This window comes from Tachypleus tridentatus, chromosome 1 (genome assembly GCF_004210375.1).
Source record: "Tachypleus tridentatus isolate NWPU-2018 chromosome 1, ASM421037v1, whole genome shotgun sequence".
NCBI lineage: Eukaryota > Metazoa > Arthropoda > Merostomata > Xiphosura > Limulidae > Tachypleus > Tachypleus tridentatus.
The window spans coordinates 128349456-128363506 of NC_134825.1; the positions used below are offsets into that span (position 1 = coordinate 128349456).

The 14051-nt window shown below is 36.6% G+C and overlaps 2 protein-coding genes across 4 annotated transcripts in view; one reads left to right on the plus strand and one right to left on the minus strand.

The window, feature by feature from the left end:
* The first annotated feature begins 451 nt into the window (after positions 1-451).
* LOC143223380 (nicotinate-nucleotide pyrophosphorylase [carboxylating]-like) lies at positions 452-3030 on the plus strand. Of its 3 annotated transcripts, none has more exons than XM_076451312.1 (3): positions 455-1027; positions 1699-1788; positions 2678-3030. In XM_076451312.1, the coding sequence occupies exons 1-3, from the start codon at positions 491-493 to the stop codon at positions 2858-2860; spliced, it is 810 nt and encodes a 269-aa protein (XP_076307427.1). In that variant the 5' UTR covers positions 455-490; the 3' UTR covers positions 2861-3030. The 3 variants fall into 3 exon arrangements, with proteins under 3 accessions (XP_076307436.1, XP_076307427.1, XP_076307417.1); XM_076451302.1 differs by having other exon boundaries at positions 457-1027; positions 1657-1788; XM_076451321.1 differs by lacking the exon at positions 1699-1788 and having other exon boundaries at positions 452-1027.
* Positions 3031-11362: 8332 nt separating this feature from the next.
* Positions 11363-14051, minus strand: part of mbo (Nuclear pore complex protein Nup88) — a 30223-nt gene continuing 27534 nt past the window's right edge. Inside the window, 1 exon segment of the mRNA XM_076469077.1 lies at positions 11363-13284. Within this exon segment, the coding sequence (XP_076325192.1) occupies positions 13221-13284 (64 nt within the window). The 3' untranslated portion in view covers positions 11363-13220.

Consider the following 14051-nt stretch of genomic DNA (forward strand, 5'->3'; position numbering starts at 1 on the left):
CAAACATGCTCGCCCTCCCAGCCGTGGGGGCGTTATAATATGACGGTCAATCCCACTATTCGTTGGTAAAAGAGTAGCCCAAGAGTTGACGGTGGGTGGTGATGACTAGCTGCCTTCCCTCTAGTCTTACACTGCTAAATTAGGAACGGCTAGCACAGATAGCCCTCGAGTAGCTTTGTGCGAAATTCCAAAACAAACAAACAAAAAAAAAAGAGATACGCAAATATTTTTTTTTTGTTTTTTTGCATTCATTAAAATAATCGAGTAATTTAAACTTATCGCCAAAATAACTGTAATAAATATATCTTAACTGTTTCTCCTCCGTATTATTCTAAAAACTGTAAACTAAGTTATATTAATTTGATTATTAGAATTCCTCGCAAAGCAAATAAATATAAAGTTAACCACTGTTCAATTATATATATATAATTATTATTTGCTGACGAGTGCAAGTAGTCGCGCAGATAACGAGTGTACCACGTGGATAAAAATGGCTGAGAACGTACTCCATCCTCTAAATTTAAAGAAACTTGTTTGTCAGTGGTTGAACGAAGATACAAGCAGTTTCGACTTTGCTGGTGCAGCAGTGGGCGAACACGCCATTACAGCAGAAATATTATGCAAGAGTGCGGGTATTATAGCGGGTATTCCATTTGCTAATGCAATATTTAAACAATTAGACTGCAATGTTGAATGGTTTGTCAACGAAGGTAACTTTCTTGAACCTTCCTTCAAAGTTGCGTCCGTGAGTGGGAATGCACGTCACGTACTTTTAGCGGAGCGTCCCGTGCTGAACTGCTTAGCTCGATGTAGTGGAATTGCTACTATTACCAACGCCCAAAAGAAACTGCTAGACAGCAAAAAATGGAACGGCTTTTTAGCTTGTACACGTAAGACAACTCCAGGATTTCGATTACCAGAAAAATATGCAGTCTTGGTTGGTGGAGCATCTAATCATCGTTTCGACCTATCGCAACAGATTATGTTGAAAGACAATCACATAAAAATTGCCGGGTGTGTTAAAGCGGTAAGTGAAATTGTTCATGGAGTAACAAAATTACGTACTTATGCCCAGATGAATCAAAATAACTTAATATTTTAAACAGATTTAATATTTGTATATTATCAAGAGTGCTGGTATGTGTATTAAAATTTTAATTAAAATAAAGTGAGTTTTTCGTCATCACGAAGTTGTAATTTTTAGTTACCGTATACGCATATTTCGAAATTTTAAGTGATTTTTTTTGCTCCGTATACGACATACTATTATTAATGTTTTATTATTTAATGTTTTATAAACACAACGAGTAAAAAGACGCGTGCATATGTCAATCAGATCCAAACACTACTACTTGAATAAGTAAATTGTTTTAATACTTTATGAACTGTTGCATGTTAATTATGTAATGAAGCTCATGTTTAGTATGCAGTATCTGAATCATCAATTTTACAAGGTAAATCTGAAGAAATAATACGTATATGATGCTTTTCACCACCTGTGATGCAAAGCTATAATTATGGTTTAACGTAATTGATTTTACTTGTAATACGTTTTCTTTGTTACTATTCAAGCTGTCTCTAACACCTGTAATAAATTAGGTTCATCATCAAATACTGCTTTAATATGTATATAAATTTATTATGGTGAAATGTCAGGCTGTGGAGAGAGTACGTAAGTTAAGTGGTTTTGTTCTGAAGATAGAGGTAGAATGTACAACTTTAGAAGAGGCGAGAGAAGCTGCCGAAGCCGGCTGTGATATTGTGATGTTGGACAACTGTAAGCCTCCAGTAAGTGCCTTTTTAAATGTTAATGATATTCCTTATTCCAATTAGAGCTATTTTTCTTGGACATAACCACATTAAATTAGTTGTAATTTACGTTTATATACGATCTCATGTTAAAACTGTCACAGTATTTCTTAGGATTATTACAGACACGTTTCATTGCACGGAACACGATGGAGAAATCTACATTACAATTAAAAATTAGTTGTAACATTGATCTTTAAAATGTTTATCAGTCAAGTTTAGTGGGTGCTACCTTGTGACTCAGAAATGAAACGGTAACATACGCGACTAAAAACATTCCCCATCTTTGGAGCAGCTATAAATGTATGGTGTTAAAATTCGGAACTTATTTTCTACAATCAGTACAGAACAGATAACTTTTGTAGCATTTGTACTAAGAAAAAAACACCAAAATATTTGAGAAATTTAATAAAAAATATATTATGTGGCAATTGTACAATATTTTCCTAATAATCTTTTAAAATTATAAAACAAATATTGCGTGTCTCTCGAGTGTTTACATTTTTTATCCTTTCTCAAATATTTTTAACTGTGCACATTTTGGAATAGGGACTACCTAATGTATTAAATGCTCGCACTTTGACCTTGTAGCCGTTTAGTTGAGGTTTGAAGGTTGTGTTTAACTTGTGTTTCTGTATCATTAAGTAAGGCGCTTCACCCTTATTGTTTGTCTATCCAGCTGCAAGCTGTGGTTGTAAATATATAAAAAGGTATTAGTTGACACGCATGTACAATAATTAAAAAAATCCTTAAGAGTAGTTTATTTATATATTTTTAAGTGAAATAAAAATAGGGAAAATTTATTTTAATACTGCACTAATAGTTGTTGGAACTTGTACAGGAGACACAGGACTTTTTTTTTTTACAGTTACTTCATGAAGTTGCCCAACAATTGAAGCTACAATACCCCACTATCTTGGTTGAAGGAAGTGGTGGAGTGAATGAAGACAATATAGCAGATTATGCTGGACCACACATTGATATAATTTCGACCAGTTCAATTGTTCAGGGCTACACAACTTTGGATTTTTCTATGAATGTGAGCTGTTAAACTAGATAATGTCTAAAAATTTCAAGGTGTTTTGAGTCCTGACACTATGACACCTAATGTAACCATTAAAACTTATCCAGTGTGTGTAAATTTAGAACGTAAAAACAAAACAAACATTTTATTTGTGATTTCTAGTATTACAAATTATTAAATAAATACATTTCACTGAACAATGTTTCTCTAAAGTTTCTGTCTTCACTATCATCTTGTTTACTTTTTGGGGTGAACGTTTTCTTCTCAATAGGTTGTTTTGCCTTTTCTGGATTAAGTTGTGATTTTCATTTAGAAGACCCTATCTAATAGCTTCATAAATGAAGAGATTTTATGCTTTGTACTTTTACTGTTCAAGAACAAAGTCATAACACAATCTAACCAATAACGAGCTCTATCGAGAAAATTAATACAAGCTGCTCCTTTTGACACATTTATTAAACTGTCATATTCCTTAATCAGTTGGAGAATGAATAAGTTATTCATGCTATTCAATAAGACATACCAGTCAAGTTTCTGGATGCACACTTGTGGATTTCCGTGTGATTGGGCAGTTGAAATAGGAACTGGAAAACAGTCATTCTCATACGTTAGATGGTTAATGGAAAACACGAAAGAGTAGTGGTGTGCTTTTAACAATGACAGCTTCACAACAGAGCCTTTCACAATGGAAGCTTTATTGCAGAGCTAATGTAAAGATGCATGGCCATCAGATAGGGGATGAATGGATATGGCAACATGGACTGCAAGGATGTGGTGGGACTAACAAGTATTTAATATAATGTACTCAATTCCTATATTTAGGAAACAGACCAGGGTTTTATTATTAATTTTATTTTTGAATTAAACTTTACCTGAGTATTACTTCTACTGCCACCTGTTTATTTCATTTAGACTAGCAAATAACACTTATTTTTGGTTTTCTTCTTCATTTCTAGCCTCCCGCATGTACAGCGGTAAGTCTACGGATTTACAACGCTAAAATCAGGGGTTCGATTCCCCTCGGTGGGTTCAGCAGATAGCCCTCTGTGGCTTTGCTATAAGAAAAAAATTATTTCTAATAATATTACATTCTTGACATTATTAGTCTCACGTGACCAATGGCCTTCACACTCACCCTCTTTTGTCTCTATCTACACAGTGCCCTTTGTACTTTATCTAGATTAATGTTTCTTTACCATAATTTTATCTGAACTATTCACGCTATTTTGATGTTTCCCTGCTAGGTTCAATACATGTAGATTTCAACACCCATGCAAACCACAACTTTATAAAGTGGTTGATAATTGTAGTTATTTTTAATTTCGATCTATCATCCTATTGCCAAATCTCTCTGCAGAACTTTTTCTTTGACTCTTCTTTTCTTCGTGAATAGGCTCATATTCCTTTTATTTTATCATTTATCCAACTCGTTCATTACGACAGTAGAGAAGCTTCTTTTCATGATGTTCTGCTCAGGATTTGAGCATCTGTTAAATGGCCTTTTTGTTACTCAGCATAACCCATCTGCTTTCTTCTGTTGGCATTTTGATATCTACTATATTTCCAACTTAATTTCTACAAAATGTTATTTTTCATCCTCTCATAATTTTAATTTTTCATCAACTATTTCAGAAACATATAGTAAACCGTGAGGGTAAATATGTTTTCATGAAGCCAACTTCAGTAGTAGTTAATGAACGTAAATACATGTATTAGATACTATTTGGTTATACAAGAGCTGTGATTATGAGTGGTTCATTGTATTGCTAGCATATCCCTCTTAACTCGAGAGTGAAAGAGTTTCAGGTCCTGTTTCAACAGCAACTGTATCTATAGTAACTATTTGTGTTTATATTTAGAAATGCTAACATCTTGTATCTTGGCAGTTGGAGGAATGTTAATCTTTCACTGTTTAGTATATTTTCATATTTGACTGTGTACCTGTACTTTCTCATACATTTGACTGCTACTCGCACTAGTGAACACTTAAGGGATTTCAATTCTGCTGTACTGATCTAAACCAACACTTATTAAAAGTTTTCCAAGGTTTTCTGCAACATTAAAACACCATTGACTTATGTTAGATATCGTCTTTCTTACTAGAACTGTTTTAGAGAGATTGGAATATGCTCTCCATATCCCAGCACAATTCATTTTTATTTGACATTGCTTTTTATGTACTTCTAGCTAACATTTCACACCTTGTACAAAACATGTTTAAAATGTTGCCGTCGTAACGACGTCACCATCACCAACAACATTGTCTAACGATATGGATAAACCTTGTACAAAACATGTTTAAAATTTTGCCCTTGTAACCACGGCAAGACAGTGAAATGTTTATTGTGACCTGAGTGTTACACAGACCACACATTGTGCATCAGTTCCAGATAAAAAAAAACAAACGATGAGTTAAACTGTGACCAATACTTAGTCTAGTTAGGACAACTTTCTCTTTCCGATACTTACTGAAAAATGACATGAAGTCCAATAGAGGGCTTTATTTGAAAAAGCTTTTTTTTCACGTTGTCATTCGAAGTTAACTGGCACAAAGTCCAGCCTTGAATACAAGACCATAGTCCATGTATGGAAGAGGCACAGTAGTGACAGTGCCAGAGCAGACAGATTCAGCTGCGTTGTCAGCGAGTCCGTTAGCATGAATACCAACGTAGCCTGGTATCAAGAAAAACTGGATAGAAGTAGATGTTCATGAGAAATGGGCCAGTCGGTTTTGAATATCAGCGAAGAGAGGGTGAGAACTAACGTGAAGCGATTCCAGGACCAGTAGAAAACTAAGCGAGTCTGTATAAACAGTGCAATTTGAGTACTGTTTAGCTTCTATGTGATCCAGGGTAAGAGAAATGGTGTACAGTTCAGCAGTGAACACAGAAGCTGTAGAGGGGATTCTGCATGCATCCATTGAATCGCAACAAACCATGGCAGAGCCCACACAGTCAATTAATTTCGAACTATCTGTATAAATAGGAATGAAAGGATGGTTCAAAAGATGTTTAGCAAATAACAGACAGTATTTCCAAGCAGGAGTGTCTACTTTTCTCAGATGACTTAAAGAGAGGTCACAATTGGGGACTGTAAGAAGCCATGGTGGGATGGGCTGACCAGTGAATACAGCAATGTTATCCAAGGACAGACCTAATTCATCCAACTGCATCTGGATACCAAGGCCAAAAGGAGCAATGGCAGATTGTTTGTTCTGGAAACGCATGGCCCATCGAGGAAGGAAAACACAACCCCAGATGGGATGCTTTGGTAAGGGACGAACTTTCGAAGCATATGGTAAAGACAGCTGCAAGTGGCGAAGGTGCAAAAAAGGTTCATGAGACTCTATGTATAAGCTGTGAACTGGGGAAGATCAGAAAACCCCAGTGCAGAGCCAAAGTCCTTGATGATGAATAGGATCTAGCATCTTCACAGCCGATGGTATGGCAGAGCCATACACCAGTGATCCATAGTTGAATTTCAATTGAATAAGAGCACGATATATCTTTAGCATCAAATGTCGATCCACTCTCCAAGTGATGGAAGAGAGGACATGGAGGATGTTCAGTGCTCTTGTACATTTGATGTGTGGTATAAAGGTCAGCTTACAGTCAAAGATAAGCCCCGAGAACTTAGTTTCAGAGACCACAGACAGCACAACTTCACCAATACTGAGTTCAGGATAAGGGTGAATACCCCGTTGCTGGCAACATTGCATGGAAACTGTCTTAGAGAGAGAGAAGTTAAAGTCGTTTGCTGTGGTCCACTTCAGTAAACGATTGAGGACAGTCTGTAGCTGTTGCTCAATATACCTCATGTTCGACAACTGACACAATATGTAAAAGTCGTCGACGTAGAGCCCGTTTGCAAAAGTAAGAGGGAGTTGTTTAGTGATGGCATTAATTTTTATACTGAAAAGTGTGACACTTAGAACACAGCCCTGAGCGACTCCAAGTTCCTGTAGAAAATAACAGGAGAGTGTCGAACTCACACGTACTCGGAATCTCTTGTCCATTAAACAATTTTTAATAAAAATGGACAAATGGCCACGTATCCCATATATATATATATATATATATATATGGAGGTCTCGCAAAATTCCATACCTCCATGTTGTATCATAAGCCTTCTCAACGTCAAAGAATATTGTCGTTTGAGAAATGCTTCTCTGATTGACGTTTCAAGTCGAATCAGGTGGTCCATGGTAGAGCAATGTCATCGGAACCCACACTGGGTGAACAAGAGGAGGTTGTTTGATTCGAGGAACCAAACAAGACGAGCATTAACCACCCTCTCTTAGGTCTCACAGAGGCAGCTCGTCAAAGCAATTGGACGGTTTGAAGAAAGGCAGGGCAATAGCCTAGCACCAAGCATCCGGAAGAACATTGTCCTGCCAGATCCAGTTAAAAACAACCAGAAAGATAGCAAGTGAAGCAGGAGATAGATGGCACTGCATCTCATAGAGTCATAATCAGGTCCAACCAATGTACTGCCAGGCTAATCAAAGGCCAGTTTAGGTTCCATCAGTGTAAAGGTACGATTATAGTCATAGGGACAATCAGATTGAAAGGGGAGAAGTGATTTCTCTGCTGGAGTCGTGATGGCTAAGAAGGTGGAAGAGGAAACAGTAGTGCTAGATACACGGCAAAAGCTTTCATCTAGAGTATCAGCGATGCTCTGGGTATCAGCCACTTCCTGGCCAAGATCAAGAGGGGGACAGAGTGATATTGACCACTGACCTTTCGAATCTTGTCCCAAATGACTTTGGAACTGATGAGAGAGGCTATGCTGGTTGTCAGCTTAATCCAAGAATCTTTCTGGCTTTGACATCTTACTCATTGAGCATGTGCATGAGCCTGCTGGAAAGCGATGCAGTTCGAGAGTGTGATATATCTATGGAAAGTAACCCAGGCTCATATTTGAGCCTTCTGTGCCATGTGGCAGGCAGGATTCCACCATGGACGAGAATATAGTGGAAAACATGTCGAGGTTTTAGAAATACATTGAGCAGCTGCTTGTATAACAGTCAGTTACTGTTATTACACAGTTGTCTATTGATGGTAGGATCAAGTTCTGCGAGAGCAGTGAAATAGGGCCAGTTAGCGTGATCCAGCTTCCACCGGGGTGGGTGGCATCGACCATGGCGAGTCTCTATCAAGATTATTGGAAAATGATCACTGCCTCGTGCATTATTGTTAACCTTCCATGAAAAATGGGAAAATAATGAAGGGGAGCAAATTGAGAGATCAATAGCAGTAATAGGTGCATGGAAATAAGTAGAAGAACTAGAATTGAAAAGAGAAAGGTTGTTGTCAGCAACCCCTCCTATAAATATCAGCACTTCCCCAGAGGGGATGATGTCCATTAAAGTTCCCTAGGATGAAAAAGGGAGACGGCAACTATTCAATGAGAGCATCAAGGACCGATTGATCATAGGTCTCTCCAGGTGACAGGTAGAGAGAACAAACAGTGATGGTTTGACCCAAGGAAGCACAGATGGCTACGGCCTCCAAGGGTGTGTCAAGTGGCAAAGACAGGGTGGGCACATGCTGATCAACCAACAGTGCCACCCCTCCATGCACTCGTCTGTCACACAGCCTATCATTTCTGTATAAAGAAAACTGCCGAAAGATGGTGACTGTATCGGTAGGTTTCAGAAATGTTTCCTGTAAGGAAAAACAAACAGGATGGTAGGAAGCAATCAGTGTTTTGATGTCACCCAGATTAGAACGTAAACCTCGACAGTTCCATTGTATCAGGATAGCCATTTTTATTTACGTGTTGGCGAATTGGGCAGAAAACCCTTCTGTTTACGACCACGTCTTTTTTCCTTACTCGAGGGAGGTCTGTCGACCTCCATGGATTCTGCTCTGAGTCAATTGGGCAGGCCTTTGCTGTTCGATGGAGATTCCAGAGACTGAGGACGTGAACGAATGATTCTTTTGCATCTTGGAGTGAGAGAGGAGGATGGATCCGAGGAAATGCCTGTACCTGGAACCAAAGAATGTGAATCTTGGGGTTTGGTGGAATGTATATAAGGGACAGAGATAGGTGTTGAAATTGATTCATCAACGTTTTTAACCATGAAGATCAAAAGACTTTTCATTTGTTTGGAGATCGATTCTTTAGGAGGCACAGAGAGATCTGTCTGCACTCCCACAGTAGCTGTGAAATGAAATGCAGCAGCTTACGTCGAAGATGAGGTGGTGGATAGCAATTTTCGAGCTTCAGGATAGGTAATGTTATTACTTGTTTTCAAATGCTGCACCTCTTTTTCTTTCAACCATTTAGGGCAAGAACGATAGCAGGACAGGTGAGAGCCATTGCAATTGATGCAGTGAGGATCCATTTCACACTCGTAGGCATTATCGTCCTTGCCACTGCAATGAGCACACATCAAGGAACCACGACATGAAGTCTTTGAGCAACCAAACTGTTGACACTGGAAACATCAGGGAGTGTTTGGAATGTATGGCCATACTCTGCAATTAAGATAACCTACCTTGATGGTGGCAGGTGAACGTGGTGGTGTAAATATCAGAATGAGGAAATTGGTCGGCACCATAATTCCATCTTTGTGAGTGGAGATATGCCTCACTGCAGAAATTCCTTGGGTGTATAAACCAGAATCTCTGACTCTGGGATGTTCTTCAAATCCCTCTGAATAACTTCTTGTGACGTGACGAATTCAAAGCAGCATGAGGTGTAACCTCAATAGCTATATCCCCACTTTCCTTTGAGTGTAAGAGGACTTCACTGTGTTGAGATGTGGATGTTTCTACCAATATGTCGCCAGAGCAAAGCTTTTTGACTGACTTTGGAGAACCAGCAAGTCCTTCTTGCCCCTTCTGAATGAAAAAAGGAGACATCTGCCCTAAAGATTTGTCTGAAAGAGGATGTAGTATAACAAAAGAGGTACAGGTGTTACATATATTGATATTTGCTGCTCAAAATCTTCAAGGTGTGGTCGTTTACCTGTGGACTGTTTTTTCACTATTTTATTTAATTTTCAGTGCTCATTGACCCCACCCACCATGGGTGGAGCCATGTGAGGGGATGCACTACAATGCCAAACAAGGACACTGCAGCAATGCCAGGGTTTTGGGAACACTATACCCAGCCACCACAAAATCAGATACAATGTCCACAACATCTGTTAAGAATATCCAGTACTGGTACTTGATTGACCCTTGCCCATATGGACCAGCTGACTGGCTCCAAGGTGCTACCCCAAGGCTGTCCGTCTACAGGACTTCAAGGCCAAAGTGGTGTTAGGGCTGGACCCCTGAACCACTAGGATCTTCTCTTTCCCTTCACGGGTCATCAGGCACGACAAACACATGGGTGGATGTTTAGATCCCAATGGAGGTAAATTGAAAGAATAGAACCTTCCCGAAGAGGTCCCTCCACTACGTACAGGAATCCACACTGGGGATTGTTTGACCCGAAGTTAAATTTACAAAGCTTTTTATATTTGTAGTTATGTTTGCTTGTAATTTTAAGAAGACGTATTCAAAAGTTCTCAAGTTTGTTTTGTGTTGAATTACATGCAAAGCTACACAACAAGGATTATCTGTTCTAGCCATTCATAATTTAGCAGTGAAAGACTAGAGGGAGGGCAGCTAGTCATCACCATCCACCACCAACTGTTGGACTACTACTTTATCATTGGATAGTGGGATTGAACATCACATTACAAACATTCCCATGGCGAAGTTCTGGGGTGAGGAGCACATTAAGCAAGTGAATTGTAATTATCATAAAGTTTATTTATGTCCTTTATAAATCAGATCTACAGGTAAGAACTAATAACACACCATTTAACTATTTATTATTATTGTGTGTGACTTAGCTTTACTATCATTCACAAGGGCTGGTAAACTAGCAAGCTAGATTTGTAAGGTTCAGAATTTCACACAAAGCAACATGAAGGCTATTTGCATGTGGCAGTTCCTAATTTTGAACTATAATGAAGGCATAATCTGTGATGACGAGAAAAACCCACTTGTAGAGAAAGCACTAGTAGAGGAGCGAACAATGTTTCAACCTTCTTCGGTCTTGGTTTTGTGAAATAGTAGAATTTGCCTATCATTCTTACAGTGCAACGAAGGTTACAAAATGCATGATATATTTTTATGGCAATGAGTTGCAAACTACGAATTTTCAGATTCACAATCAAATTCACTACTTGCTGGGTCATGGTCACCCATCATTAATTATTAAAAACAAGTATTATGTTAACATAAAAAGTGAAAATAAACATAATGTGATTTGTTTATAAGATCAGGCAGGAACCAAATGCTAAACATAAATATCTTCAACAAGTGTAGGTTAAGAAGTATCCAGTATATTTTATTCATTTTTAATGCATTGGATAAAGTCTAATTGTTTTAAGGGTATTGAAGATGTATTTTCAGGTGAACTAGCTCAAACCAGTTAAATATTAAAATTGTGAAAAGATTCATTACTACTTATGTATGAAGTGCAAGTAAATTACAGCCAATGAGAAATAAAGTTGAATGTTAGTGATAGATTCTTACTGTCATTTTTTTATTAGTAATATTACACCAAAGATACATAACAATGACATTTAAATGGCAGCTTTTCCTCTAATCAATGAAGGGAAGTTGCTTTTAAATCAAACAACTGTCTAACGTGTCCATAGAAACATTAGAAGTTTCATCATATCTGGAAAGGAATTTCCATTAATATAACATAGTATATTATAACGTTTAACCTTTTAGCTTTTAGTAATGGATTCTTTATTCAAAAACACTTCTAACTGGACACAGTTTTTGTAAATCTCTTACACACACGTATAAGAATGTGATAAAACAAAAAAATTAAACTTTTGGTGAAAAATCACCTTTAAAAACTATGGTGGTAATTTATTTCATGGGCAACATTTTGGACAAAAGCTTGTCGATTAACGACAATTACAGGAACAATTTTGTCTTTTTTATACACAGCCTATCATCACATAAGTATCCAAGTCAATAAGCATACCATTTCATCAAAGGAATAAACATGATGAAAAAGGTAAAACATAATCATCAGTTACTTAATGAACCTGCTTTTTGCAATATTTACAGTAGTACCAGGTTATAGATTCTACTTAAAAGATTTAAATTCTGAGTCTATGGAATTGTACCTCATTTGTGGATCAATGAGGTAAATAGGGTTATATATTTCATCAAAGAAATAGATGAAATAAAAGGTAAAACACTCACTATTTATTTATTGAATCTGCTGTTTTGCAATATTTAAGGTAGTATCAGGTTATAAATTGTACTTACAAGATTTGAAATCTGGGCCTCATTTATATACATATATATTTATTACAACCATAAATTTCTAAGTCTTGGAGGCTATTATACTTAACTTCATAAAGTTTGAACAATGCAGTAGAAGGTGCAACATAGTCAGTGAAATTAAATAATTACATTCAAATCTAGGTAAAGAACTGTAACTGTCCATGTGCACAGCGACAGCTGCCCCAATTGCACACCTATGTACACCATAAAATAAATAATGCTTTATTTTGTCATGGTTTGCAGATGATTCCACAAAAGTTATTGAAAAGACATTCACCAAGGTTAGGTTCTTAATAAATGTACAAATCTGACCCAGCTGAAAGAACTAATGTCTCAAAAGGCAAGGAGAGTGATAGCATCCATGATGTTTACTGATGTTAATGCAAGATATCATCTGGAGTAAGGATTGGCTTTCTTCTAATTACTCGGGAATAGTAGCCCAAACTTCTGATAATAGTGGGATACACCAGTACCTGTCCTGCAACTTTAGCAGCTATTTGACTTTGGTCATTCTGCATACAGTACAAAGAGCACATTCTGTTGGTTTGGAATGGCTGGACCATTCAAAAACTGGATAGCAGCATTGCAGGTAAGCTGGCAATTTCTTGCTGACATTAGACTGCTTAACCATTGCCAAACTATATGATTTAGTAAAAATCTGCTACATTTCAGGATCCTATCATTTGAGTGATTGCTGTTCTTGATTTTTACTTGGTAAGGATTAGTTGCTTATGATGTTGTGCAGGTGGTCGATTTGTATTCTTTGGAGTGTTCTGTGTATATTTACTATTGCACGAACTCTACTTTTGTTTAAAAACACATAATAATGATAATGTGAAACTAATTTGTACTGAGCAAAAAACAGGTCCATATCCTTTAATAATGAGTTGATTAAGTATAAATGTAATAATTCATTACAGCCCAGAAATAAAATGAAATTATAAACCATTATACATTTGAATATTTTTAATTCACAGATAAGCATATTTCACCTACCACAAGTTATCTGAAAAAAATTAATAAAAACAATGTAATACTTTGACACAAATTTAATAATTTTCTATTTTTAAAAATTACACTCCAACTTGTTTTTTCAAACTTTTAATTTTCATGATGAGATCAGCAATAGAATTCCCTCTGTAAAGAAACCAAAATTAATAAATGAGTAAAGTGTATAGCTATGAACAAGTTTTATATACTAATATATACTACTTAGAAAAACACTTTCAAACCTTAAAATATTGAATAGTAAATAGATGCTTCAAGCTAGGTTTTGAAAAATGAACAATATAAAAGAAACGTTTGTGACCTTTGCAAGTAATTTTAATGGTGTATCCTGCAAGTTTGATTTAACGAAGAGAAATCAAAAAGAAATTTACTTCAGAAAGTAAAGTTTGGAGATCTCTTGAATGGATCGTGACATAAACTTAATTACAAATGTACAATGTTTTGATAAACTTATGTCATCACCACTCACTCAAGATGTCTCCAAACTTTATGTTTACAGTCTGTATTAAATGCCACCAAAGCTTACACACCAAATAATGTACATAATTTTGAACCATAAATGATGTTAAGATAACAGAGCAATAACAATTACTATAAATAAATACATCAATTTTAAAACATTATGAATAACGTATTTATGGTTGATTTTATTTATCAGTATGCCAACATACTGATAAGCATCTCAGAAAACATGAGATCAGAATGCTGTCATTATTTTACAATGTCAAACATGCAAACCATGGGAGGACACTTTTATTACTCGTTTGCCTGTATTTACTCATTCCTATATCAAATACTTTAAGGTATACTTATCCTAAGATTATCACAACTGCAGGTAGGAAATACATACTTTCAAACACACCAGTTCTGTCTATAATATTTGTAGAACATAAGTC

Bases quoted from the DNA above. Each gene is read 5' to 3' on its own strand.
- LOC143223380 (XM_076451302.1), top strand. From the start codon at position 491: ATGGCTGAGAACGTACTCCATCCTCTAAATTTAAAGAAACTTGTTTGT. The intron at 1,028-1,656 runs GTAAGTGAAATT...GTGAAATGTCAG, and splicing joins TTGCCGGGTGTGTTAAAGCG to GCTGTGGAGAGAGTACGTAA. The intron at 1,789-2,677 runs GTAAGTGCCTTT...TTTTTTTTACAG, and splicing joins TGGACAACTGTAAGCCTCCA to TTACTTCATGAAGTTGCCCA.